The following is a 27,915-nucleotide window of genomic DNA, read 5'->3' as shown; positions in this document are numbered from 1 at the left end:
AATTCAGGCTTCTCCTGACATGACTGGTTATAATGCTCTGCAGAAGGGAAATAAAAAGATTAGATTAAACTTACTATAATTCCATCTGCGTGCTTCTCCGCATTACACTGGTCCTTAAGGAGAAATGTTAAAAATATTAACTTCATTCTCTCATTTAAGTAATTACTTGTGTACTTTTTCTCCTATTTTGAAAGCTTATTTTTACTTGATAAGTAACACTGTTAGAAAACAAATTCTCTGCTTCCATTAAGATTTTAATTCCATTTGTACACTCCTAGCTAAACCTAATTCTATCACTGGCTATACATTAACAATACCAACAGCATAGCTATTATTTTTCCAAGCAGGCATTTAATTGAGCTCACTGTAGAAATATCTTATTGAACTGTGTAGTTACACTGGTACTAACGATTAAATGCAGACATACTAAGTTAGGATTGAAGACCTTGACTATTTATGGGTTCAATTTTATAGTAAATTCCCCAAACTGTTACTGTACTTTAAAGATAAGATAATCTTCTAACCTTCAAAACTCAGGATAAACACCATTTCCCATTTTCTGACTGCTGGCCCAAGAATTATACTAACACTTTTCTAAATAGATAGTCTAATTTTTGTTTCAATAAAAACATAATCACTATACTAAAGGTATGATGATAAAGGGGCTAACACTATCTGGCAAGTATTTTATTATTTTAATCCATATATACTACCAACAACTCTGTAAGGTAGTTATTATTATTATCCCCACTGGACAGATGAGAAAACTGTGTGAGAGAGAGATGTGGAGCCAGAATTCTAATACAGATTTCATGCTCTTAACAAATATGTCATTTTGCCTTACCTCTCCAAGGATACTACTACTTAAGGAAGAAGGTAGTGGAAAGATACCAACACATTATCGTTCCTATAACTATAATCCATCTATTAGTATTATGCAGACAATATATTTAAATTTAAATAAAACTGTTGAAAGCTTTAACTGCATACTATTGGAAAGTTTTCAAGTTCTAACAGAAGCCAATATTTGGTCTTAGTTTTAAACACAGCAGCCAAGTTATATCTCATTTATCTATAACTTTTTCTTTAAGGTATGGAGCGTACTCAAAAATTGATGGGTCAACCAAGAGTAATTTGAAGATTTGGCGATGATTTTTTTTAAGTGTATGTGCAGAAAAGAATTACCATAGCAAACCTGAAAGAGCTATCCTTAGTAAAGCCTGTCTGCAAAGTTGGCCTTTGGCTGGTGTCTAGAAAATTTGACTTCAGGAGGGTTCCGACCACTCTGAATGATATGGATGACTCACTGTGCCTAAACTGTTTAAACAAACAATATGGTTTATGCTGAAGACCTGCTTTCCTTCTGGAAGTCTGGAATCTTGGTAAGTGAAAAGCAGAGAATACTTACATGGCAAGCCTCCAATAAAAAAATAATGAGCCTCTCTGGTAAAAAAAATATTTTACATGTGTTGTTATAATTTGGTGCTGGAGTGATTACGCACATTCTGTATGACTTCATTGGGAGAAGACTCTTGGAAGCTTGTGCCTGGGTTTCTCTGGATTTTGCCCTTATGTGCCTTTTCCTTTTGGTGATTTTGCTTTGCATAATTTTGCTGTAAAAAATAACTGTGGGTACAAATATACACTGTATCCTGTGACTCCTCCCAGCAAACTGCCAAACTATGGGTGGTCTTGGGAACCTCTGACACAGTGGCTATCTTTTGCATATTCTTGAGAAAAACTGCATTTTGATGTCTATGTAATTCATGCTGGGATTTCCCCTTTATTTGCAAAACTGAATTAACTGAATATTTAGAATATCCAAAATTTCAGAAATTCTTAATAGAATCCATTGAAAATAAATGATTGATAATTAAACAAAGAGAAATTGAAATGAAAGTTTCTTGCTCAAATGATACTTTAATTTACCTTTAGCTTTTCTTTATTAATTTCTAAACATTAAAAATTGATTTTTCCAAAGAATTTCTAAGAAATGTTATATAGCATAGTAGATTAAATTTTCCAAAAATGGCTCCAGTAAGAGGTAGAGTTCACGTTCCCTACTCTTGAATCTAGACAGGCCTTTGCGACGGTCTCTACCAATAAGTGTATGTGACTTCTGAGACTAGGTCATGGAAATGCCATAAACTTCCACCTTGTTTTCTTAGAACCCAGCCACCACACTACGAAAAAGCCCAAGTGGTGGTGAAAAGGACTATATGGAGAAGAACCTAAACTCCAGGCTAACTTTGCAGGTATGTGAGCGAGCCATCTTGAAAGCAGATCCTCTGGCCACCCAATCAGGCCACCATAGGTGACACTGCATGAAGCAGAAACTAGTCATGAGGCTTACCCAGACTACAGATTTATTAACAAAATAAATTACTGTTGCTATTTTAAGACACTCAGTTTTGGGGTGGTTTCTTATGCAGCAATAGATTACTGATAGAATATATTACATTATCTAAGAAAACCACCACTTCTAATTCTGGTATAGTTTAAAATAAACTTAAATATCTAACAACATCGCCCTACTCCAAATGTTCTTGATTAAAAATGCATTTTATTTACAAGGTATTTTAAATTAGGGTTAATAATTTTTGTTGCTACTGTGATTTGTCTTTTAAGGCAGAGTCAAATTGACATAAACCCACAGACTATTAAACACCTTACTATCAATCCATTCCCATTATAAACTTTAGGGATTTTGTTCTATTAGTTAAAAAGGTTTACTACACTCATCCCCTCCCCCAACTTTCTTCCACTTTTCTTTTTGTTGTTGTTATTCTGTAAGTAATTCACTAGTTGCCTTTCATGGAGCTCAGCTAAAGCTAAATCTCAAGTGTTACTGAATCAGAGATTCAACATAATTCAATATGAATTATGCTAATGAAACAAAGAAAGGATCTAATGCTACTTCCTACTTAAGTTATACCATATGTTTATCTAGTTGTAAGTACCTCATTCCTTAATACAATGGCTATTCTCCTCTCTGAATATATCAGCATGACAGATCTGGAAATATGACAGTGAACAAAAACATCGGCACCACATAAATTGGGAAGGCTTCTGACCAGAAATTACAGACTCCAGGATTTTTAAAATCAAGCCTACCAACAAAATACATGAAATACACCCATCTTTCTAATGAGGCAATACAGTTTAGTGAAAACTCTCTTAATTATGTACTTATACACTTACTAATTATATGAAATAAAAAATAGACACATTAGGTGAAAGAAATTTCTAATTCAAGTTTTATGAGATTCAACAAATGCGACTGGGATAACCACATGCATAAGGAAAAAAAAATGAATTTGGACCCCTGCCTCACACCACAAAGATTAACTCAAAGTGGATCACAGACCTCAATGTAAGAGCTAAAACTATAAAACTCTTAGAAGAAAATAGGAATAAAATCCTTGTGATCTTAGTTCAGGCAATAATTTCTCAAATGAGCCACCAAAGGCACAAGCAAGAGAAGACTGGTGAACTGGACGTCATCAAAATTAAAAACTTACATACATCTAAATACAGCTGTATCAAGAAAGTGAAAAGAAAATCCAAAGACTTGAAGAAAAATTTGTAAATCCAATATCTTATAAGGACTTGTATCCAGAATATGGAAAATAATTCTTATAACTCAGTCGGATGAAAAACTCAACTAAAAAATGGGCAAAGGATTTGAATAGATATTTCTCCAAAGAAGATATATGAATTCTAATGAAAAGATGCTCTCACATTACTATTCTTTAGGGAAATGCAAATGAAAACCACAATGAGATACCACCATAATGGCTATAACCAAGAAGACAATCATAAAGGTTGGTGAGAACGCGGAGAAAATGGGAATGTAAAATGGCTTTGGGAAACAGTTTAGCAGTTTCTTAAAAAGTTAAACATTGTTATCATTTGACCCAGTAACAGCACTCATAGGTATATACTTAAGAGAAATGAAAATACAAAAACATTACAGGCAAATATTCATAGCAGCAGTATCCATAATAGCCAAAGAGTGAAAACAACCCAAATATTCATCAACTGATGACTAAACAAAATGTAATATATCCAGTCAATGGAATATTACTCAGCAATAAAAAGGAGTTAAGTCTTCATACATGGATGAACCTTGAAAAAATTACACTAACTGAAAGAAGCCAGTCACAAAAGACCACCTATGGTATGATCCTAAGTATATGAAATGTTCACAATAGGCAAATCTAGAGACAGAAAGTGGATTAGTGGTTGCCAGAGACTGCAAGAAGTGTGAGACTAAGGACAGCGAGAGAAAGAAATATAGGAAATAACTGTTCAATAGGTATGATATTTCTTTTGGGGGTGATAAAAATGTGCTAAAATTAGATTATGGTGACAGTCGCACAAATCTGTAAATACACTAAAAACCATTAAAGTGTGCACTTTAAATCAGTGAACTTTATGGTATATAAATTATATATCAGTAAGTCTGTCTTTAAAAAGGTGACAAGAAATTAACAAATACATACTGATGAAAACAAAAAATCTACGCAGAAAAATATTCTGGGGAGAAAACCTAGGATCCAAGGACAACTTAAATATACAATCTACTTTAAAAGTATCTATGGTCAGACAACTCAGTTCTGAAAGGATAATCTAGACTTGTGCTGTGCAGTTTGGTAGCCACTAGTAGTCACATGAGGCTACTGAGCATTTAAGTGTGGCTAGTTTGAAGTGTAAAATATACCCAGGATGTTCGAGACTTGATGCCCCCAAAAAAGAGAGAGAAAGAATATGAACCATTTCATTAATGAATTTTTATACTGATTACATGTTAAAATGACAATGTTTTTGACACACTGGGTTAAATAAAATACATTAATAAAATTAATTTCACTTGCTTATAGGAGTTGTGGCATATGGTCATATCACATAATTTTGATGAAGACCTGGTCAAATCCCTAGCTATAGGAGTCTCTCAGATTATCTCTGCTCTGCTCTTTCTCCCTGCCCCATACTTGCTCTGTGGTTCCTCATGGGTGGAACACTAGCTGTCTCTATATACTGTACAAAGGAAGAATAAAGTCTTCTGAGCTAATACAGCCCACCTGAAAATCCCACTAAACAGGTGGTGCCCATGCTCTGCCACACAGTAGACTCATCTGGAAGTTTAAAACTCCCAATGCCCAGGTGATACTCCATACTAATTACAACAGAATGTCTGAGAGCAAGAGCCAGGAATCAGAATTATCAATGATCTCCAGGTGATTGCAATGTGCAGCAAAGTTTGGGAACCACTGCACTAATCATTTGGACAGAATGAAACTTTTAGGAGTGAAAATTAAAAGGAAAGAATCAAGATTAGAAGGAGCTTAAAATTCTACCTATAGTATGTTGCCTCTAAGCCACTAATACTAAATCAAACCCAAACAATTAAGGTATCAAATTAGCTATTTTCTTATCTTTTTTGGGGGTCTTAGATGGAATATTTCTCTCAAAGTAGCTGATTCCAATATTTTATTAATTTTCCAGTAAAGAATAATCCTCCAAAATAACAGTTAATATTCCCATCGGTAATAGATGGAAATTCTCCCATTTTTACCAATATGTGATAGTCACTTTAAATTTTATGACCTCCTAAAACTTTTTAAAAATTTAACAAACACTTACTTAGGATTTGTTATATGCCTGGTACTAAGACTAATTCATTTAAATTTCACACTACCAGTAAGAGTACAGGTACTATTATTATCTGTATTTTACATAGGAGGAAACCAAAGCACAGAGAGGATAAATGAACTTTCTCAAGTGGTAGAACAAGAATTCAAACCCAGTCTGGCTGCAGAGTCCATGCTCTTAAAGATAACTGCCTCACAATATCATTTAAAAATCCTGTATCTTAATCACAAATTAACTAATCAGGCTGACCCAAAGATTAATTTATAGGATAGACCATCACAGTAAAACAGAGAGGTGGCTAAATAAAAAAAGCAAACATATAGTGGAAATACTAAACCATGTAACCATTAAAAATTATGTATTAGATAATTTACAATTAAAATTTACAATTAATTACCAGGCCCCTACTATGCGGCAGGCAACTGTTCTAGGCACTGAGGATACAGTCATATTATGGACAATTCCGTGGTATTACGGACAATACCGTGGTATTACAGACAATAACTCAAAATGTATTTTAGTTCATGAATAAGGAACAGCAGTTAAAGTAGTGGTTCATTAACGTAGTTCAGTACCAGAAAAAAATCTTTAACACAATGATAAAAAAATATACCTTGGTTATACTCTTCATTATAAATGAGAAAAAGAAGTCTACTGAAATTTAATTCTTTGCTAAGAAAAACATTTTTGTGAAACATTTTTGCAAAGCATGCCCCGGTTCCAAGCAGTGAAAATGGATAAAATGGAAGGAAGGGGTGAGTCATTCAAACATGTTCCCTTTCTACCCAGCCACCATCAGAAATTACCTTATCAAAAACAGGCACATGCTGATAACGTAACATCCAAACACAATAGTTATCCAATAGTATCAGGAACTCCACAATACAATTTACTGTAGAAAGGTATATATTTCAGAACTGAGTTTTTCAGCTACGTATAATTTTTAAATACCATTAAATGAAGTAATCAAAAGTAAAATTTACTTACTTTAGCAATTTGCAGCAACACAATGCAGTGCTTAATTGATTCTACCATGCTCTATAAAAACAAAACAATGATTTTAGGATCTTGTCCTGAATAAGATTGTCATGTGATGTTAAAGCTTAAAATATAAAAATGAGTTCATATGTTCAGAGTTTAGGTCTATACTATATAAGAAACACCTCTCTGGATATCCAGTGGGTTTTTAAATATTGACAGTGTCAAATGAAGTTATCATTAGCAACTCTATGAATTATTAAGGAATACCAAAAAAATGTTAATTTATACTGAATAACATCTAAATGGTTTTCAATACTTCAAACACACAGATATAAGTCTGATTAACTTCCAAATTCTTAGATCAACAGCAGGCAATCTCACTGTAAATTCCTAAAACGCCCATTCAAGACTTTTATGGACTTATGAAGAGTAAAGAATTCTATCAAAGGAATACTATTTTGCCTGTTTTTAAACGCTTTTATCAAAATACAACTCTTACTAGTAGACCATTATATGTCAGAAGGCCAGTATATCAGAAAACTTAAATCACAATATATTTTAAGTATATGCTGTGCATGGATGACACTTTTTATCCAAGGATCTCAAACAGACAAGAACAGAAACATAAAATGGCACACAAAGTCAATTTCAATTAGAGGGATTATTCTATTCATTTAAATTCTTTTAGAAAATAATACAACTCTTTAACACCCTTGTAAAAATTCATAAAAATTACAATCTAAATTGCTCTTCTAACAGCAGCACCTTAAAATATAAATAACATTTTAAAGTACTATTTCTAATGTAAAGCCAGAGTTTATCAAACACATAACTTACATTTGTTGTCTCTTTGAGAGTTTCAATTTTCTGTGAAAAATAAGTTTAAACAGAAATAATCAGAAGCACAAAATGGTATGTTTTTTTTACTGCATTTAAAGAAGTTTACCAAAATGTACTCATCACTCTAAGTGAGTGCAGGCAGGTTGGGAAGGGAGTACTTTTTGTTATACTTTTTTATTTAAATCAAATATTTAAATTAAAAATTCCAATATTTTATGAATTAAATCTTCAAATTAGATTCAATTAATGATTTGTAAGAATATAAAACATTCTTATTCTTTACCTAAAAACAAGTTTTGCCTTTCTATAGATCCACTAAGTGATTTTAAAATGCTTATTTTAGATTTACTTTAAACTTTGCTAAGTTGTTTAAAAATGACATGGAACTAAATTCTAAAACTAGGACTGGAAAGTGAGCGAAACATGAGTTACGACTATTACCAACTGTAAAAGTGCCCAATGCAACACGATGGTTAGCAGAAATGCAAAAAAAATAAATGATGCTGCATCAGGAATTTTATTCAAGGAGAGGAAAATGTAAATGTGGGGGGGAGGGGGGCCGGGGAACAATATTCACACTACAAAGTACCTACCAGAAATTCAAAGGGCGGGGGGCAGTAGCAGAACTATAATTAAAGTGAGACTTGCTTTGTTTCCTCATCTGTGAATTCTTGTTTATTCTGAAAATTCTTGCCAGTTTGTTTGTTAATGTCTGAAGTGACCACATGTAAATTTAATAACTTTCTACCTTCAACATATGATACCTGAAGAGGAAAGAACTTATTCCTAGAAAGGTGGTACTCAAAAAAATGGTATTATACTAAAATTGCGTACACTATCCTTTTGTTTAATTATGAAACCATAACTGAAATTCAACAGAAAACTCTCCTTGAAGTCTATATGGCAATACTATCATAATAGGTCAACAGCACTATTACAGTAGGTTAAAAACACCGAGGTCCTTCTGTTATTTCTCCAAAAAGCTTTTGTATGTAAAAATTTTAAAGTTGAAATCATGATTATAAAGTTACCTTTCTCTGTTCATCATCTTTGCAGTTTTGAAGTTTGTCATCAAAAAGCTACAGGATTTAAAAAAATTGATTACAAAATCAAGCCACTTTACCATATCGTATCTATTTACTAAACATAGAAAAGCAAATTTTACTTCTTAAACTCATTTCTTCCAGAGGTGATATACATGTATTTTCAAGGCACTGTGTCAGGTCAAAGTCTACTGAATTATTTAAACAGTCAGGATCAATTACTCTGATCACAAACCAAAGAAACAAGATGGCTTTTAAGAACTAAAAATATCAGTTCAAACCTAAGTTTTTTCTACTTTGTGATCCAAGTTTATCAACATTCCTCTTTTTCCCTAGGACCTTTAGTTGTAATTAACTTTAAAGTATGAATTGAAGGAGAAGATTAATTTCAGTAATGATAAAGTAGAGAATTACCACTCTCACTCCCCCACACCCCAAAAAAGGAAAAAACAAGGCTTTAGAAGTAGAGCCACTTAAAATTTACTATCTCATACAATTTTTAAATAGAATGTGAATTTAATCTTGTCTTATTTTCTAATTATGTATAAATATTTACCTTTTTTAATAACTAAAAAAGTGCAGTATGTACACACACTACTTACCAATATAATTAGAGATAAAGATCTCTGAATAAGTCACGCAGATCTTTTAATAAGTCAGTATTAAAAACTGTTTTAATACCGCATAAGGGTTTTAAATTAAGAGCAAATAACGTTTTACTCAAAATCGAGCTCAGTAACATTTGCTACTTTTTATCAATTCAATATATAAACTAATGCCATACCTTTAATTGCTCTATCAATATTTGTAGGTAAGCATCGGCCTCTGTAAGTTTCTTATCAAAGTCTTGGACACTAGGAACAAATCCTGAATCCAAACCCTAGAGAAATATAAAATTTGCAATAAATCTAATAGTATCCAAGCAATGTTTACTAGTACAAAAGGTACTTTATCCTTCATATATGACATTTCAATTTTTAAAAAAAAAATAGTACTTCTACATATATAATAGGTTTTTTTAAATTATCTAAATTCTTCAAGAATAGTATTATATTAATCTTCCTCATGAACTTCTAGCACCATTCCCTTTTCATCAATTAGTACATGCTAGTGCTCAAATTAGTATTTACTCTGCTCTTCAGGATCACTTTTTCTCCCAAAAGCCGCATAACGGTTCCTAGTCACCTTCAGAGCAACAATATTTTAGCTAAAGAAACATATACAAAATAAGCTAGATTACCTTCTATTTCCTCCCTTTTTGTTAAGTCCATTCCTCCAGTCTTGTAATCTTAAACTTCATATTCTTACTAGTTCTCCCATTCCCTAACCTACCCCATTAGCTCTGATGTTTTCCTCCTTCTCTTTTAATTAAAAAAGAAAAAAACAAAATCCTCACCTCTTCTAAGAAGACTTCCCTAAGTGAAAGTGACAACACTTCTGTCTTAATCAAGTTCCCTACTCACTTTCATCCTTGGCAGGAATACTACACTCTGGACATGGTGTAAATGTTTATTTATTTAGAAGGCCCATTTATTTCTCAGTTTAACAGTCTGGCCTTTAGCATGTCCTACTTTTTGTATACTAAAAATTTTAAGCTCCAAGAGCATGGAATTTCTCTGTTTTAACTTTACTCAAAAGAAACTTTTGAGTTCTTAATTTCTGACCAAAAAACACATCAATCCTGGGTATAAAAGACAAAACAGAGATTGTGAAAGACTACCAGCTTGCAATATTTGCATGCCCAGATGTCATGCAGTTAAACAGGGAAATAAGGGTCAGGAACCACTAATGTCACAATCCCAACCCTACCACAAAACTCTGTACTAAATGGGTGCAATATAGTGGTTCAACCTACCACACTTGAATTTCACATGCCATACTTGACTTTCACTTGTCTTACCTTTCCTTCCCTGCCTTCTGCCAAAACTTGCTGATGATCCATTTCACATTCCTCATTTTAGTAAACTGAGGTCAGAGTTCGCTTTTTTACTCCAGTTCCTCATCTTTGCATAACTTTATCATTCTAAAGCATTTCACAGCCATTATCTCAGACACCATATTGAGCCCTGGTACAGTATTGTGGAAACAACAATAGGTTGGCAAACCTGGTTTCTAATTGCAGCTCAGTCACTAATAAGATATTGTGACACTCTGAGCTGCTGTTTTCTTACCTGCCAAATACAGGCATCTTTGTCCTACTAATATTAATGTGGCAGCTACTACCTCTACTAACACTATGAATTACTATTACTATTGTTGCTCTTCTTAAACTAAAATTTAAATTCTAAATCAAAACATTAAAAACCTAAGTCCTGTTAAGGCCATGGGAAAATTATCTTGTAATGCATTTTCCTTTTCAAATTCAAAGGCAATAAAACTGCCTACATTTTTTAAATACATGTAAAGAAACTGCTTGAAATGAGTATTGAAAAACTCCTTCCCAATAAGAAGCCATGTATAAAAACAAAGTTTAAGAAAGAAAAATCATAATAAACAATGTATGTAAAACCCAGATATATTTATAAAATTATGGTTAAATATCTTCATTTTTAAAGATAACTCAAAAACTCCCTACTAAACATTTACAATGTAAAATGATAATAAAAGAAGCGAAAAAGGAAGGATAAATCCATCACATTTCAGAGATACTCTATAGGAGATACTAAGAAAGAAGGGAGTAATTTATCTCCAAATATTAGAAGAACTATGTGGCTTGGTTTCTGTTTTGTTTCACAGAACAACATAATATCATTATCATTAATTTAATTATAATACCCAGTTAAAATAGCTAAAAACATTGTTTTTGATAAATTTTAAAAAGATCAATAGCACATTCAAAAATGAATAAAAGAGAGAGCATCTAAATGAGGGAGAAAAGTGATTTCTAAGAATTTTCTCTCTTCTGAATCCACTTAGAATCATCACTTTAAAAATTTAATTAATATATCCTTTTGAACAAATTACTATCTCATTAAAAATCCTCTAGTGAATAAATGAAAACAAATTAGATTTAAATTACTGATATCTGAAACCCACCTGAATTAATTCTTCAGAAACAACCCTTTGATGTTGCTATAATCATATGAACCTCATCTTGGCTCTCTTCTCAGACATGCCTCTAGATAATCTTTTACAACATTACTGTACCCTCAGAATAAACTCCACATGGCACAACATCCAAGTCAAAGAGCTACTCATCAATCCATCTTTCTTTATTTAATGAATATAGGAAGTTTATTACAATAGTTATTAGCTTAAAATCCCTGAACTGGCCTAAACTCCCTTGCAGAGTAATCCATAAATCTTTGGTTTACTTAAGAAAATCTACATATATAGTTGCCCCATCTACAGTCAATAAAATAACATATACAAATTTACCAATAACATGGACATGTAATTGATAGTAATTATAATGAAATACAAGTTTTCACTATACACTGACTTAAAATACATAGAATCAAAGCCACCTAGTCCAATCTCTCACTCATAGAAGTAACTTTTACAATGTCTTTGAAAGTCATCTAATCTTGGCTTTAGTATCCAAAGAAGACAAGGAACTTATTACCTCCTAACAGTCTTTTTCATAAAAATTCCTTAAAGTCATAACTATTCCTCTTCCCATTCACGATTCACAATATAAGGCACTACATTTATTCATATCCTTTTTAATGGAGTTTTGCTTTAAAACAGATCATAACAACAATAAGGTCCTTTACCATGCTGACAGTGGCCTATCTTCCTTTGAAAAGAACTCAGACAGGGCAAACTCTTTAAGATAAGAGTGTAACTTCATACTTCTTACAGAGACATCTTACAGTAGCTCTTGAGAACAGCAGGTTGGGTGTCAAGCAGAAATACTTTCTAGTATTATCTCACATCTATCCCATTTTATCATATTAAATATTTAATTGATTGACTTCTCTGAAGGATTAAAAGCTTCATGAAGGCAGAAACTGTGCCATTCATTCAACATTATACTCGCAGGGCTCAGTGTCGAATGATTGTAATGGCACTGACTGCAGCATGTGGCAACTGCCGATGCCAAGATACCAGTCTTCTTCATGACCACTTTTCCTTGGCCTTTCTGTTCAAATTCTCTTTCTCTTTTTCTACTCTCTCACTTTTTTCTTCATATCTGTCTTTCCCTTTTGTCTATATCCTTCAGTAGTAATTGAAGGTTGTGTTGCATTTCTGGCGCTCAGGACCAAAGATGCTGATGCTCCCTAATTTATCGTATTGATGAACCATAGTTCTAACTTGATGATTTCTGTTCAAATTCATTTAAATATAACTATTACTCAGAAATAAAGACAAAATGGCCTGTGATGTAAAAGAAGTTAAATTAGAACCTCAATAGAAATCAAACTCAAATCTAACCATAAAATTAGAAAGCTATGTAAAGAAGAAAAATCACTTATGTGGCAAATATGCTCAAACCAATATAGTCTCCAGTTTTCAAGAGTACTTTGCTAATAAAGAAAGTTAAAGTATATATATAAAGTCAAGAAAAAGTAACTCATGATTTTTATATCAGCCAGGATTTAAACTATGTATCTAGTTTAAAATATATACATAGAGAGAGACACACACACATCTGGCCTCCTTTAAGGAGAATTTCAAAAATAACATCTAGACTAGCAGAAGAATATCAAACTGCCTCAAAATGGTATGTAAGTACTCCCAACTATCTTTCTAATATTTATGTTGAATAGTATCACTTTTCTCAGAAGGTACTTCAAAGCTAACAAATGTCGGCAAAATTAAATGAATTCCTACTGATGAGTTGGGACATTAAAAACTATACTTCATACATACATACACATAACTGAATGCATCACCCACATTAAAAAGAAGACTATTGCAAGAGATGTCTCTAAAGTACACATGAATTATAGCTGCTTTGGAGAGGCATTCCTTAGTAAAACAGTACAGGAGGCAAGTTTTGAGACAGGGTGAGGACTTTTAAAGTAATTCCTGCTGACAGAGGAAGACTAATACACAGTGGAGGTAAAGGTGGTAAAAGGTGACTAAGGTCTTCTGAGGTCAGAATCAGGAAGTAAGACACGGGTAATTTAAGGAACTGAGGAGAATACTATTACAGGAAGGGCTATGGCTGACTAACAACATTGTAAAAAGGAATTTACAAATGAGTAATTATTTTCATATCAAATCTTATTTCACAGAAAAAACTTAAAGGACTAAGTACTCTATACTCAATGCTTTCTCTTATATAGAACAAAATAGCACATAATAAAAATGTTATAAAGAGAAAAGAAAAATGTATTAGAAATAGAGACATTATTCCATGTAAGTCTCTTAGAAGTTGAGAACAACAAGAAAATAGAGTAAGTTATCAGATTTGTAAAAGAGAGTAACAGCTTAAAAATTCAACAAAGGAAAAACAGAGAAAACAAGCCTTCTAATGAAAAATAAATGGCATGAATCAACAAAAGTAGATGATTGTTAAAAATTAGCAAAGCACACATCCTATAATTAAAATAATGAGAACTTTGCAGAAATGTTGTTTTGATTAAAATATGAGAATATTTGGAAAGTTTATGTTCACAATCAACAATTTGAGATGACATGCATCACAGATACACTTTCATCCAATGAAAGAAGTATAGGGCATACTTACAATTGAATCACTTACAATTATTTTTGAAAATTCAAGAACTGGAGAGATACCAGAAGACTGGAAAAAAGCAAGTGTGGTACTGATCTTCCATAAAGGTAAGGAAAAGAGAGAATAGAAAGTTACCATGCTGTGAGTCTGATATCAATAATTAAGTAAAGGAATAATAAGAGAAAAATCTGTAACTACACAGAGGAAAAGTAGATACATGAGCAGCAAAGCAAGTTAAAAAAACAAAAAAAGGAAATATATATGCCAAACTTAATAGCTTTTTTGTTCCTTAGAAATTTGTCAGCAAATTGTTTTCTGAGAAAAGACACCATTTTTGTCCCCTTATTAAATGATTTAAAAGTTGGCTTAGTGATGAAAAAAGTGTGTTAAAGAAACCAGAAATATTAATAAGACTATGACTTCATGGGGAGTATACTAGTCTGTAATTTCCTTAGATTATTGCAAATTTGGAAACACTTATAATCCCTATTATCTCTGTGGTGTATCCACTTCAGCTAAAGAATGGGATTTAGAGGTATAGAGAAGTTCTAAGGGTAAGAATTTCTCCCTTAATCCTAAAGAATACCCAGCTATCAGTTCATTTGGAGTGAAAATCATCAATTCAAAAATGTCCATAAAATTGAAACTATTATTAAACTCTTTCCTCCACTACACCTTCAGGAAGATATTTTCCATTTAAATCAATGTCTTGATAACCTAAGGCTCCAAATTAATAGTACACAGTATTATTAATAGTACACCAAATTAACAGAACACAGTAGCTATTGCTTTCTTACCAACAACTGCTAAGTATCCCAAGAATGCCCTAAAAAGTAAGGCCTTTTTCCACAGTTTTAAGTGAACAATTCTAACCCCATGGATTGACCATGGATGAATAATATATATTAAAACCTTTTCAGAGCATTTGGTCCTCTGCTATATACTTCATAAGTTTTCTCATTTCATTATTACGACATAGTAAGGCAAACAGATATTAACCCTATCTTACAAGTGCTTATTACACAAATCATCTAGTGGGTTTTTATTTTTTAAATTAGAATTTCAACCTAGTCTTTTGAATTCAAATCCATTATAATTTTCTATTAAATCACAATGATATGTGAAAAGAATTCATGGTATAAGAGAACTAAAATGTAATCTAAAAATTGCCTGATGAAGCTTGATATAGTGAAAATGAGCATAACCTTTAAGGTTTGACTGATAGTGTTTTAAATCCTAAATCTTCAACTTCCTAACCAATTATCTGTATAATCTGGCCAAGTTACTTTTTCCATTTCCATTTTCTTATGAGAGATGGGTATAATAATAAACCACTCAAAGCTGCTGGAAAGATAAAATGAAAGATTATATGTAAAGTAACATAATAGGTGTTCTACTTCTTCTTCATAATTTGAAATCATAAATAACGAGGATCCACCATTGTATCCCCAGGCCCTCAACTAGTTAGTGTCTAATGTATAGAAGGCACTCAAGTGAATATTTATTTGATGTATAAAAACAAAATGAATAACTAAATACCATATAACACATGTAATTTAATAGAGATGTATTATCAAAAAAAAATATAAGTATAAATTGTATTTAACGTTCCTTTAAGAAAACAAACAGTAAGTTGAACTCTGAAGAAGATAATAGATAATAGTAATTAAAAAGTAATTACCTTATGCAAGATAAATAGAGAATGAGTAATATAGAAGTTATATTTTTAAAAAGCTATTTTACTAGAGATACACACACACAAAACACATAAAAAAAAAACATTAAACACATATTATTCCTGGGGACTGGAATTGAAGGAAGGGACATTTGCGACAAGAGTTCTTTTAGTTTTTTACTTTATACATTCATGTTGTCTGATTTTTAAAATAAGTATGCATTTATTTAAATACAAAAGCTTTATGTTAAAAAATAGAAAACTACAGATTATAAATATTTTTCAAAATATTTATAACTTTTAGCTTGCAAAATCATCAGTACTATTCTTTTAAAATTATCTACAAAATGCTAAAATGTATTAAGAAAGTAAATTTGGCAATGCTGAAGCTGCTCAGATATACCTTTCCAAGCAAAATAAAATGCAGCATAACAAATTTATAACATCATTTACAGATAAAGCACAAACTAGCAAAAAAGGCACTTAAAAATTAGCAATCACCACTATACCAGAACAAATGCTAAGAAAAGTGGCCAATAAAACAAAGCAGAATACTTATTTTTCCCTCCATATCCTTCTTGCCAATAACATGATCGCAATTCAACATTCGAGAAAGCAAACTCATAAAAAACAAAAACACCTAATACATCATTCCCAACAAAGCACTGTTTGACCACACGGGACTGGCAATCAGCCAAAAGTCTTCTTTTCACATATTAGTTGATCAAGCTACCAGAATAGCTTTCTTAAAAGTTACAGATTAAGTTATTCCAGGATTTAAATAATCTCTGAGTGGCTTACTGGTATAAGATGGAAAAAATACATTCTTTCCTTCCCCAACTCTAGATTACTGCTTATCATTCACTTTAACAGCATTCTGGAAAGCAAAAAGTCTCAATGTTTTTAAGGGTCTACCAAAAACAAAAGTTTCAGGTAAGTTTCCTAGAAATCTGTTCTATATATAACTAGGAGAAATTTGCATTAAACACGTGAGTCCTTAAACTGAGTGTTCTAGTAATTTGAGTTTTGAAATAACTGCAGAATTCTCATTTATAGCATAATCCTTACTGAAAATTTGATTACAAAGTTTTCAAAAACATTTTATAAATGAATGAAATAAATTCTGAAATGTGCCTACCTGTTAGCATTTAAACAAGATGATCTTGTAGATTAAAAGTCAGAGCATAACTCACAAATAACTCATTTATAACTCATTTAGTTATCATAAAGGATTTATTATAAGTATGGATACTAATTTCTTTTAAGGCTAATTAAAAGTTTTTAAGAAAAAAAGAAATTGAATAGGAGGAAGGACATTGTACTGTACAGGCAGTATAACAAGAAAGACCTGGCTGGCAATGACAATTGATCTGTCCCTCTAAGAATTCATTCTCTCATGCCAAATCTTCTCATGAGTACTGTTTTACACATACTACTCTGGGCTTAGAATTCATCGTTACAATAATGATTTATTCATTGGGCATCCCTCATGACTATGCTTTGGGGATGCCAAGATGGAGGAGATACAGACCCTGGCCTAAGAGTTTCAATTCTATTAGAGGATATAAATGTCTGTCTACAAATAATTGATTTAAGCATGATAAAATAAGCAATTATAAGATATTCAAAGGAGTAAATTAAGAGATGAGAAAGGTTTCACTGAGGTTACATTTTAGAGTGCAGGATTTGGACAGAGATAGGAAGAAAAAAATTATTACAGCACGGGCCCTGCTGGAAACAGCATAATCAGATGGAATATTTGAACTTCTCTTTAATGAAGTGACTGCAGAAATGAGGGCAGGGTTAAGGAAACTAAGAAGGGATACTGAAGTACCCAGGAGAAGAAGCTACTACTCAAAGGATCCTCTAGTTGTAGGAAACAGCCACTATTGGAAATACATCAAATCAGAGAAGGAGCAAGAGGGATAAATACCCCCAACGGTTTTCTTTTCTTCCTTCCACATTGCTGCTGCCGCCCATCAGCTAAACCCAACCAGAAGCCAGAGGATAAAGAATGACACAATCTGTAAAGGTCAGCCTCCTGGAGCAGGAGCAAAGGAAAGCAGATAATAAATCTGTAGGAAAAATGGAGAAAACCACAAAAGGCATACTCCTAGACTCAGGGCTAGTATAAGCACAAAGAGAGGCAGGAAAGCAGGAAGCCAAATGAGAAACAATATTCTCTTAGAGAAGCATCAGATATTTTTCAGATCCAGATGCTGAATCTGAAAGGATACCAAAATTAGTGGCTGAACTAGAAAAATTACTAGGGTTTGGGGAGTAATATGAGCAATGGATGAAGAGCAGCACCAGAGCAGCACCTCAGTTCTCTCTAGAAAAAATAAAGGAACAAGAATCACAGGGCTCCACTCCTAGTTATTCTATTCTCTGTCACCTTAGGCAAGTAGCTTGGCTTCTCTGAGACTGATTCCTCTATGAATTAAAACTCCAAGATCCTTTTCAATTTCAGGATTCTGTGAAGCCAATCACCAGGCAAATAACCATGTTCATCAGATGAGTAAATGTCTTACCATACTGAAAAAACCTGGGGTCCGCTTATTCACTTTTGAAAAAAGTTAACTTCATTAAATAAAGACAATAAGAACTTACAGGTTCCAACTGCAGCTAAGTCCTCCATGGTATGACAATGTTAAAACACAAGCAAGCTCTATCATTTAGTGTAACCTTGAAACAGTGAGAAAAACTAATGCAACCAGATTTTAAAATATGCTCTGGAATGCAGAGAATACAAAGAAACGAATGAGTAAGCAGAATAACTTAGTTTAAGTGGCACATTTTGGGGGAAAAAAATAAACTGCACAATCAATAGAGCAAAGAAGCAAAGTTCTTAAACATGTCTCCATAAATAAATGAACTCCAGTGTGGAAAGAAAGGACTACAAGTCTGAGTCAGTGTCCCTCCTTTCTCCGTATACACACACACACACACACACACACATACACACAGCCACTGCCATGCCTTCATTACACAAATATTCATTGAATATCTGTTATGTGCTAGGTTCTATCATCTTTGAAGGACATCTTTAAGGACAATATAGACAATAGCAAATATAATTAAGCATGAACATCTTCAGGAATGGGCTCAAATTTCACCACTTACAAAGCAGTCAGACTTCTCTAACCATCAACATACTCTTTTTCCTATGACACTACCACAGAACCAATTTGTGCTGACACTGCTACTTGTAGTCTTTCATATAGATTGGGAGGACAGGAAGCTTGTCTGGGAATCTGCTCATCATTTATAACACAGTTTCTAAACATTTTCTACAATTGTGTCTCTCAAGTGTGGCAGCAACCAGGGTGTTTGATGACTTGGGAAATCTTTCTAAACCACAGGGAAAAACCTAATTCCAGTAAAATGGAGCCAAAGGTTTGCACATTTAGGACACATTAAAGTTACATATTTTAATCATTTAGCAAGCATTTACGGAGCACCTACTATGTGCCAGGCACTAGACTAAAGATAAAGGCCCTGGAGATACGAAGATGAGTAAGATCTCTGATCTCTATGAGATTAGAGTCTAATACAAGAAACGGATATGTGGACAAAAAATATACAATGCAACCTAGCGAAGGCTGTAATATAGAGGTACAAACGAAGTGCTGTTGCAGCGCACAAAGGACAAGTGTAATTCTAAATTGTTCTGTCTAAAGAAAGGAAGACATCAAAGAAAAAGTAATACAGGAGCTGTGTGTTAAAGGATGACCTGAAGGCTTATCATCTGATAGAATTCTGAGCAATTATAATTCTAAGCAAGAGGGAAAGGCTGTGAAATGACAAAGAGCTATGTAAGGCTATGGCATGTTTTAAATGATCAACGGTTCACAGTGCTAAAGTAGAGCACCTGCAGCTGAGTCCAGATCCAAGAGGGAGAAATTAGGACCAGGTTGTCCAGGGCCTTAAAGGCCACACAGCTGGACTATGGCAAGAGATGTCCAGAACAGACTGCTAAACACAGGAGTGAGTTAGTCAGATTTGGTTTTGGATAAACAGTATGGGTAGAGGGAGTCTAGTGATTGGGAGACTCGTTAGAAAGTTTTGTGGGAGTCTAGGTGAGAGATGATGAAGGCTTGAATTAAAGCTTTAAAATGTGGACAGAAACAGATCAAATCCAAGAGACATTACAAAGATGAGTTTAACAGGACCTGGTAATGGACGTGGAAAATAAAGGAGATGGAAAACAGCTTTAAATGATTAATTGTCTGTGTGTGGTGGAACTTTTAGGGAGATACACTCGGCTTAGTTATATTTTCAGCCTAACGGCTATTCTTTCAAATGTAAACCTTTACTGGAAAAATTTCCTAAATATAATTTTAGGCTAAGAACATTACAGTAATCATAAAAAACTGTCTTTTTATATAAAATCTCCATAAACATCAGTTATCAATCTACACTATAAAGTTTATATACTGATGGAACTTCATATATTCCAGAGGACATCCTAGACTTTGCTTTCTAGGATGAAAGCTTGATATCCTCTTTCTTAAGCAACAGACTGCAAACCATGCAACTGCCTGATTTTCCAATCAGCAGAATATGGTTGTTATCACAATGCTCTTTCTGGCTGAACCAAACTTACACCGAACTAAATTCCCTGCTGATCTTCCTATCGACTGGGGATGGTTCAGTAATTAGATTCTTACCAAAAACAATCTTTTCGCACTAAAAAACAAAACAAAACGCCATATCATCTAGAACTTTAGAAACATCAAAATGGATATGACCATTAGCCTTTGTAGCCCAGTATTTATTGAGGGGCACTTCAAATATAATATCATCTCTGTGAAAACCAAACTAAGGAGGAAATAGATCCAGCTTCTGTTATCTTTATTTCCCATTTAAGCTCTCAGACTAAAAATCTGATTTTTCAATACAGGCAATGTACTGAGATGATTTAGACAGTGGATGAGAATTCTCAATGTAAAGTTCACTACAAAAGGTTTTAAAACTGCTATTCTAAGTTTCTGCCTAGCCTCTCTGCCAAAACTAGGAGAAATAATTACTTGATATGTTCTTAATTTTCTAAACAGCAAAAGATAAACAGTTTAATCAGCAAGCAAAAAACCAAATTTTACTTCCAATTAGCAAAAAGTTCAATATTTCTCACTTTCATAACAAAAATACTTTAATACAGTATGAATGCCACAAAAATGCATAATTCAAACATGCTTCCTATTCATTATACTCAACTTTCCAAACTAAACCTTTCCCTTCAGTTTTTATAAGCCCCATACAACTATTCCAAAGTTTTCAATGTTTTCACACAAGCTGCCCAAAAAGCATAAAACCACCTTCCACCCCAGACATATACTCACAAATAATAATACCCATAATTACATACACACACACACACACACACACACACACACACACAAACTGGGATTGCAGACAAGAACGCAGTGCCAAAAAAGAACAACAGAAAATGTCTGGCCTGCAAGCGGAGATTCTATTAATGGACAACTGGTCAAAATTAGGCTTTCACATTAAGAGAAAGCTTAACTTTTGTGTTAATATAACATCTTCAGGCTGCTTTCGAAAGGAAAACAGGGTTCCACAAATACGAATCGAAAAAGAGGAAGAGATTCTCTCCAATCTGATTTGGTGGCGAATGACCTCTCGGTGGAACAGGAGGCCACTAGCCCCAGTCTCCAATTCATCTCAGCCGAGGAAGTGAGGAGAGCGCTCGGGGAAGAGAGGGCCTGGGCAGCCACGTCGTCCTACTCACCCCAGAGGGCAGCGAGCAGGAAGCAGGGAGAGGGCGACATTCACGCCCACAGCCCCGGGCAGACAGCAGGGACCCTGCCCCCTCTCCCAGACCCTTGGGGGTCTACTCACTCCGCAACTGGCGAGCAAGAAAGCCATTCGCCGAGGCCCCCGCCCTCTGTGCCTCCAGGGGACGGGGCCGGAGGCCACTTCCGAGCACCCTTTTTTTCTTCCCCCTCTGCCAGCTTGCAGGGCGGGCTGCGTTGCAGACTGTCCTGCCAGGTTCAGCAGGTCCCCGGGGATACCCTCTTACCCTTACCCCGGCTCCGCCCCGGCCTCGGGGACGTACCGATTGGCTGGGCCTGTCTGCTCCTGGCAAAGACACCCCTGGCGATTGGCCATGGGTCACCTGCTGTAAGAGAAGGGAGCAGCTGACAATTGGCCGTTAGGCCAATTTTGGGTGGAGAGGTGAGAGAGAGCCAGCCACAGCGGGAGGGGCAGGAAGCAGCAGGAGGTCCCAGCTCTCTGGCCCCACCCACACCGTATCTGCCGTCCCCTCAGGTGGAGCCCAGGGATCAAAGGGGGCCTCGCAGTGCCCACGCCAGGACTTAAGCCTTGGGACACACAACTACCGCCTCCAGGAAAGGGAGGTCAGCGCCCGAGAGACCTCAGCCTGGCTTCCGGCCTTCGGCCCGGGTGGTTCCTTCAGAGCGGCAACTGAGTAAGGACCAGGACAAAGACGTAAAATTGCTTTACACCCACTGTTTCTAGCTCGCCATCCCAAATATTTTGGCAGCTGTGGAGCCAAGTTTCATCTTAATAACTGCTTTGCTTACTTCCGGAAAGTTGTTTGTGTCGCGTGGTGGGGAAGTGGTGAAGAGGGGGAGGGGAGGAGGCACAGTATCAATAAACGAAAGTATGAGTGCCAGTTTTTATTAATCCAGGGAAACATTATGAGCCTGCTGTTGTGCCACAGCTCCATAAGGAATGTGGGTGGCTTGTGAAGATGCTTCAGGAATCCAAATGTCATAACTTAAAATTAGATAAAATTTTGGACTTAGAAGACCTCGACAGATAATTATCCAAAATGCAGGAAATCACAGGCATAAATGATTAACTTATTGATCTGGAGGACAACCTCTTTATCGCTCTTACGATTTTTCCTTATGCTTATTTATATATACCCGTAACTACTAAACTCGTAAGCAGCTAATATATTTTTGTAGCTCTGTACAACTAGCATAGTGCAAACTGTGCAAAAGGCTCAATAAATGCTTTGTGCGCTCAATGTTAAAGATAGGATCAGTTTGTTCTATGTAAGTTTTTTCAAAATGTCCAATATCAAATGCACTCCGTTCCACATTCACTCCTCAAAAGCTGGTCCTCCTCCATAGCTCCCTATATCAGTAAATGAAAAACACTACCGTCCACTCTAATATGTGAACCACGAACCTAGCAGTCCGTAACACCTCCCTCAATCCCTGTTCAGTCCATCACCAAGTTCTGTCATTTTTACCTCCTAAATACATTCACGCATCTCTCCATCACCACCACTCAATTACAAGTCCTGGCTTCTTGCAATAATCTCCCTAGTAAAGTCTTCTTGAATCTACCCTAGCTCCTCCAATTCATTCTCAACACTATAACCACAGTAATTGGTTTCCAAAACCAATTTCATTACACCTTCATCACCACACTCCAATCAAAAAAAACTTCAACTGTTTTCATTGATACTACTCAGTCTTTAACAATGGCATATAAGATTTAACCTGTCCCCTAGCTCCATCTATAACTTCCACTCCCTTTCTGCATTCCACACAATGGCCTTTTTCAAGCTCTTTCATTTTGCCCTGGACCTTCCAACCTCAGGACCTTGGCACATGCTTTTATTTCTGTCTATTAGACTGTCCCCTTGACACCAATTCCTTCTATTCATTATTTACTTCTACTCATCATTTCCTCCTGTCTATGTTAATTCTTCCTATTATGTTCTCATAACCCATGCAACTCTCCATGTGAAACATTACAGCTATAATTTTACATGTATTTGAGTTATTCTTTTCAATTAACTTTGACTTTACATACAACAAAATGTATCCATTTTAGGTGTACCATTCACTGTTTTGATAAATGTATGCACACATGTAACCACCACATCAAGTAAGACATTTCCATCACTGCTCCTTAAGCAGTCAATTTCTCCAACCACTGCTGTTTTCTAGTTATTCTTTTTAAAAAATTTTGTTCAATTATTTAAACTAAAAAAAAAGTACACACATTTCTCCTACCCTCCTCTCACCTACAGCAACTACCAATCTGTTTTCTGTATCTATTAGTTTTTTGTTTTAGTTTTTAAATTTAGATTCCACATATAAGAGATCTTATGGTCTTTCTCTGACTTATTTCACTTAGCATAGTGCCCTACAGATCCATCCTTGTCACAAATGGCAAGATTTCATTCTTAGTATAGTTTAATAATATTCTATTGTGTACATATACACATACACACACACACACACCAGAATTTATCCATTCATCTATCAAGGGACACAGGTTGTTTCCATATCTTGGCTACTGTAAATAATTCTGCAATGAACATGGGGTGCATAAATCTTTTTGAATTAGTGTTTTTTGTTTTCTTTGGAATAAATACCCAGAAGGGGAAAATGCTAGATTACATGGTAGTTCTATATTTAATTTTTTGAGGACTCTCCATACTGTTTTCCATAGTGGTTGCACCAATTTACGTTCCCACCAGCAATGCACAAGAGTTCCCTTTTCTCCACCAACATTTGTTATTTCTTGTCTTTTTGATAATTCTAACCATTCTAACAGGTGTGAGGTGATAGCTCATTGGGGTTTTGATTTGCATTTCCCAGATGATTAATAATGTTGAGCACATTTTCATGTACCTGTTGGTTATCTGTATGTCTTCTTTGGAAAAATGTCTATTCCAATCTTCTGCCCATTTTTTAATCAGATTGTTTTATTTGCATTATTCTTTGATAAATGTTTATGTTCAACAGTAGATTGCAAGGTTAATGAGGAAAGGATCTACATATCTGATTTTGTTCAACATCATATCATCAGTATTCATCCAAATGCCTGGCAGGTATTAGGTATTCAATAATGAATTTCCTATGGGAATAGATTCTGAAAATAAAGACTTCTATGAAAAATAAATTATAAACTGTGATAGAGAAAGAAAAGTGTTAATTTTGCCAGATGTACAAGGTCAATGTCTAACAAGCTACACTAATACCCTTTAAAATTTTCCTTTAATATCTGCTTTTCTAGACATTAATTTTGTGCCTGAGCAGCAAAGGACTTAATTCAATATTAGCTGATCAAGCAGTTCTCTGAGCCAGAGGAAAAAAGCATACATCTCTAATTCTGTCTATGTACTGTACTACTTGATCCTTATATAAGCGACAGAATACTTATTTATGTGATTCTTGCTTACCGGTTCTTTCATGTGCTTATGTCTTATCTCCCCGAGCAGACAGACCCATGGGATCATCAAGAACTTTGTATTTAACAGTGTCTACCCAAGTGTTAGATTTTTTAAAAAGTGTCCTCCAAATCTCCATCAAGATCATCGTGGGTCAGTAGTTTCAAAATATAATGCACTATTATTTTTGACAGTCTAATATAAATAGTTAAGTTCTAGTCATTAGTTTTTATTGATAGGCTTGAGTGTTAAAATTAGAGATAATGGCAATAGAGAATATGATTTATGACAGTCTCTTAACAATAATACTGAGTTTTCCTCAATTGCATATATAAAAAATTCTATGTTCTAGTTACATACTTAAAGAGGTCATAGCTGCAGTCCAATTTCATACTAGAGATAACTATTTGTTATAGACATACAGGTTCTCATTTTCTTAATCCTAGTATAAAGTTAGTATGCATAAAAGATGTAGCATTTAAAATGAAGAGTAATTACACGATACAAGAAAACTTTACCCATTTTATCCCAAGAAACTGTAGGACTTCTAAGCAAATTTGGCAACTCAAATGTTTTTAAAGAAATCTACAGATTGTTTCAAAAGGAAGTTAAGTGACCAATGCCTTAAACCCATATATGACAACTGATTACCAACCCATATGTCAAAAGGATCTTCAATACTTACCTTTGAACTACATAACTGATTAAATTGTTTTTTTTTTAATTTTGGTTCAAGATAAAGAATAGACTTTGGTGATTAACAAGCTTTTTAAAAACTGCTGTACACCTTAAGCTTATACAGTGATATATGTTACAATGATATCAATTATTTCTCAATAAAACTAGAAAAAAATTTAAAAACAATTATGAAATAAGAAAAACTAAACTTAAATTTCCCTCCTGCTGCATCCCATTTATATATTAACATTCAGAAAAAAAAACACTAAGGTTCAGAGTGAGGGAGTCTTTAAAATGGCAGGAAGTCTATTGAGTAAAAATAGGCCATTACCTATAGCTATAAAGATGAAAAATTACTTTACACAGAATTCATGTACTACTTTCAAAAATATTATTTCTACTGGAGAGTCCATTAATGTTTACCCATAAGTCACATTCTGCTCTGATGTCATCTCATAGTTGACAAATACTTTTGATAGAAATAGAAAAAAAGAAGAAACAGGTTTCAAAATACCATAGTTTCCCTAGGAATGTGCCCAGCAACTCAGGCCAAATGAGTGGAACAGATAACATTACTGCACAACTCTTGGATATGTAGCTCCATTATTTTGTCTGACCAGTACCCAGAAGTCTCAAAAGTAATTGTTTCCACACATAAACTTGGCCAGCTGGAATAACTACACCACTTGATACATGGTAGAAGCAATCCCTACCTTATGACCAAGGGTACCACATTCCATGAGTTTGTTTGCAAATTATCTGCAATTCTAAGTACATTAATAAACAAAAAGAAATATTTGTTCAAGGTTAGGAATGAACACTTTCCACATAACCCCGCAATGGCTATGATAGTGTACTGTGTACTGCCTTGTTCACCACTGTATCTTAAGCATTTTCTCACACAGAGACTGGCATGTATTAGGTGCTTAATAAATGTCTGTTGAATGAATAAAAAGCCAGGTATTATGCTATAAAAATAGCATTGAAAATGGCTAGTCTAACAAGCAGAAGAGAGAAAGTAGAGAGTCAAAAGGCTGTTGTTTTTCTATGTGAGCCTTGTGGTACCATTCAATTTTTAAAATTAGGTACTGCTGCCCCCATTTTTACAGGTAAAATCTACATTGGTCACTTAATTTTATTCTGAAACAATTTATAGATTTCATTAAAAACACATGAGTTGCCATAATTTGGCTAGAAGTAAACGGCTCCTTGCCACAAGATGGATGAAATGGCTTTGTATTGTGTAATTACTCCTCATTTTAAATGCCCTACCCTTTATGCACTCTAACTTTACATTAGGATTAGGAAGTTAACACATGAGAACTATGTGTTCATCTCTAAAGTAAGGGTGTGGGAAAAGCTACTGCTTTTATATTATATACTTAGTTTAAAATTTTTGAGAAGCACAACTTACTTATGTCATTATTGTAGTTTAAAAAAATTCAATCCTCATTATGACTTTTATTTCTTTTACTAGCTCTGTAAAGGCAAGGACAATATGTTCTTTATTCACAACGATATCCCTTATAACCAGTATAGTGCATGGAACACACAAAGTGTTTAATATTTACCAAATGACTTTTCTGAAGTTATTCTCTATATGTTCTGAACTGAGCATGAACTATTTTTAAAAATTTTAACTTTATTTTTATAAAGGCAGGAAAATATATAAGTTCTAAAAGATTTCCATAGAAAACACAGTTAAAATAAATTTCTGGCAGTTTAAGGAATAACCTTTAACATCTATAAAACTGTACCATCTGTTTAGCTGTTTTCCAAGAGTTCAGACAAATGGTCCAATACTAGTACAATAGAATTATTTTTAAAAAAATGAATCCTAGAATCCTAAGTTCTAATTTAATAAATAAGTAGTATGTGAAGGCAGAGTGGAGGCAGATAGCATTTCAGAGAGAGAGAACATCATGAGCAAGAATGTGGAGATCAGAAATGAAAAGATGTGTTCAAAGGAACACACCTAAGTTCTAACTTAGGAACCAGAAATTTATTTTCCCTCAGTAATAACAAGGTTGGCAATAGGCCTTAGTGGAATTTTCCTTCGTTATAGGAAACCCAAGTAATTGGCTACCTCTCCAAACCACTTTACCTGTGGAAGAGGTGACACATCTATATTGCAATCATTTCCTTTGGGAAACCAAGAGCCTCAAGGGAGAAAAATAAAACATTTATTTTTCTACATGATACAAAAACAAAATCTAATGAGGCTGGGGAAACAATA

General features: G+C 34.2%; 1 protein-coding gene across 7 annotated transcripts in view; it reads right to left on the bottom strand.

The window, feature by feature from the left end:
* The window catches only part of OSBPL9 (oxysterol binding protein like 9), a 111,965-nt gene that overhangs the window by 27,401 nt on the left and 56,649 nt on the right, over window positions 1-27,915 (bottom strand). For 2 of the 7 annotated variants that reach the window (XM_039885985.1, XM_039886022.1), the window contains 5 exons: window positions 9,304-9,399; window positions 8,508-8,555; window positions 7,474-7,503; window positions 6,643-6,693; window positions 75-113 (listed from right to left, as the gene is read on the bottom strand). In XM_039885985.1, the coding sequence (XP_039741919.1) occupies window positions 75-113; window positions 6,643-6,693; window positions 7,474-7,503; window positions 8,508-8,555; window positions 9,304-9,399 (264 nt within the window). The other 5 variants (XM_039885993.1, XM_039886029.1, XM_039886039.1 and 2 more) reach the window with 4 other exon arrangements.

The sequence above is a fragment of the Pteropus medius genome, unplaced genomic scaffold (assembly GCF_902729225.1).
Source record: "Pteropus medius unplaced genomic scaffold, Ma_sr-lr_union100, whole genome shotgun sequence".
In the NCBI taxonomy this organism is placed as follows: Eukaryota; Metazoa; Chordata; class Mammalia; order Chiroptera; family Pteropodidae; genus Pteropus; species Pteropus medius.
Note: the sequence above shows the minus strand (reverse complement) of the source record. Positions and strands in the feature narration are given on the sequence as shown.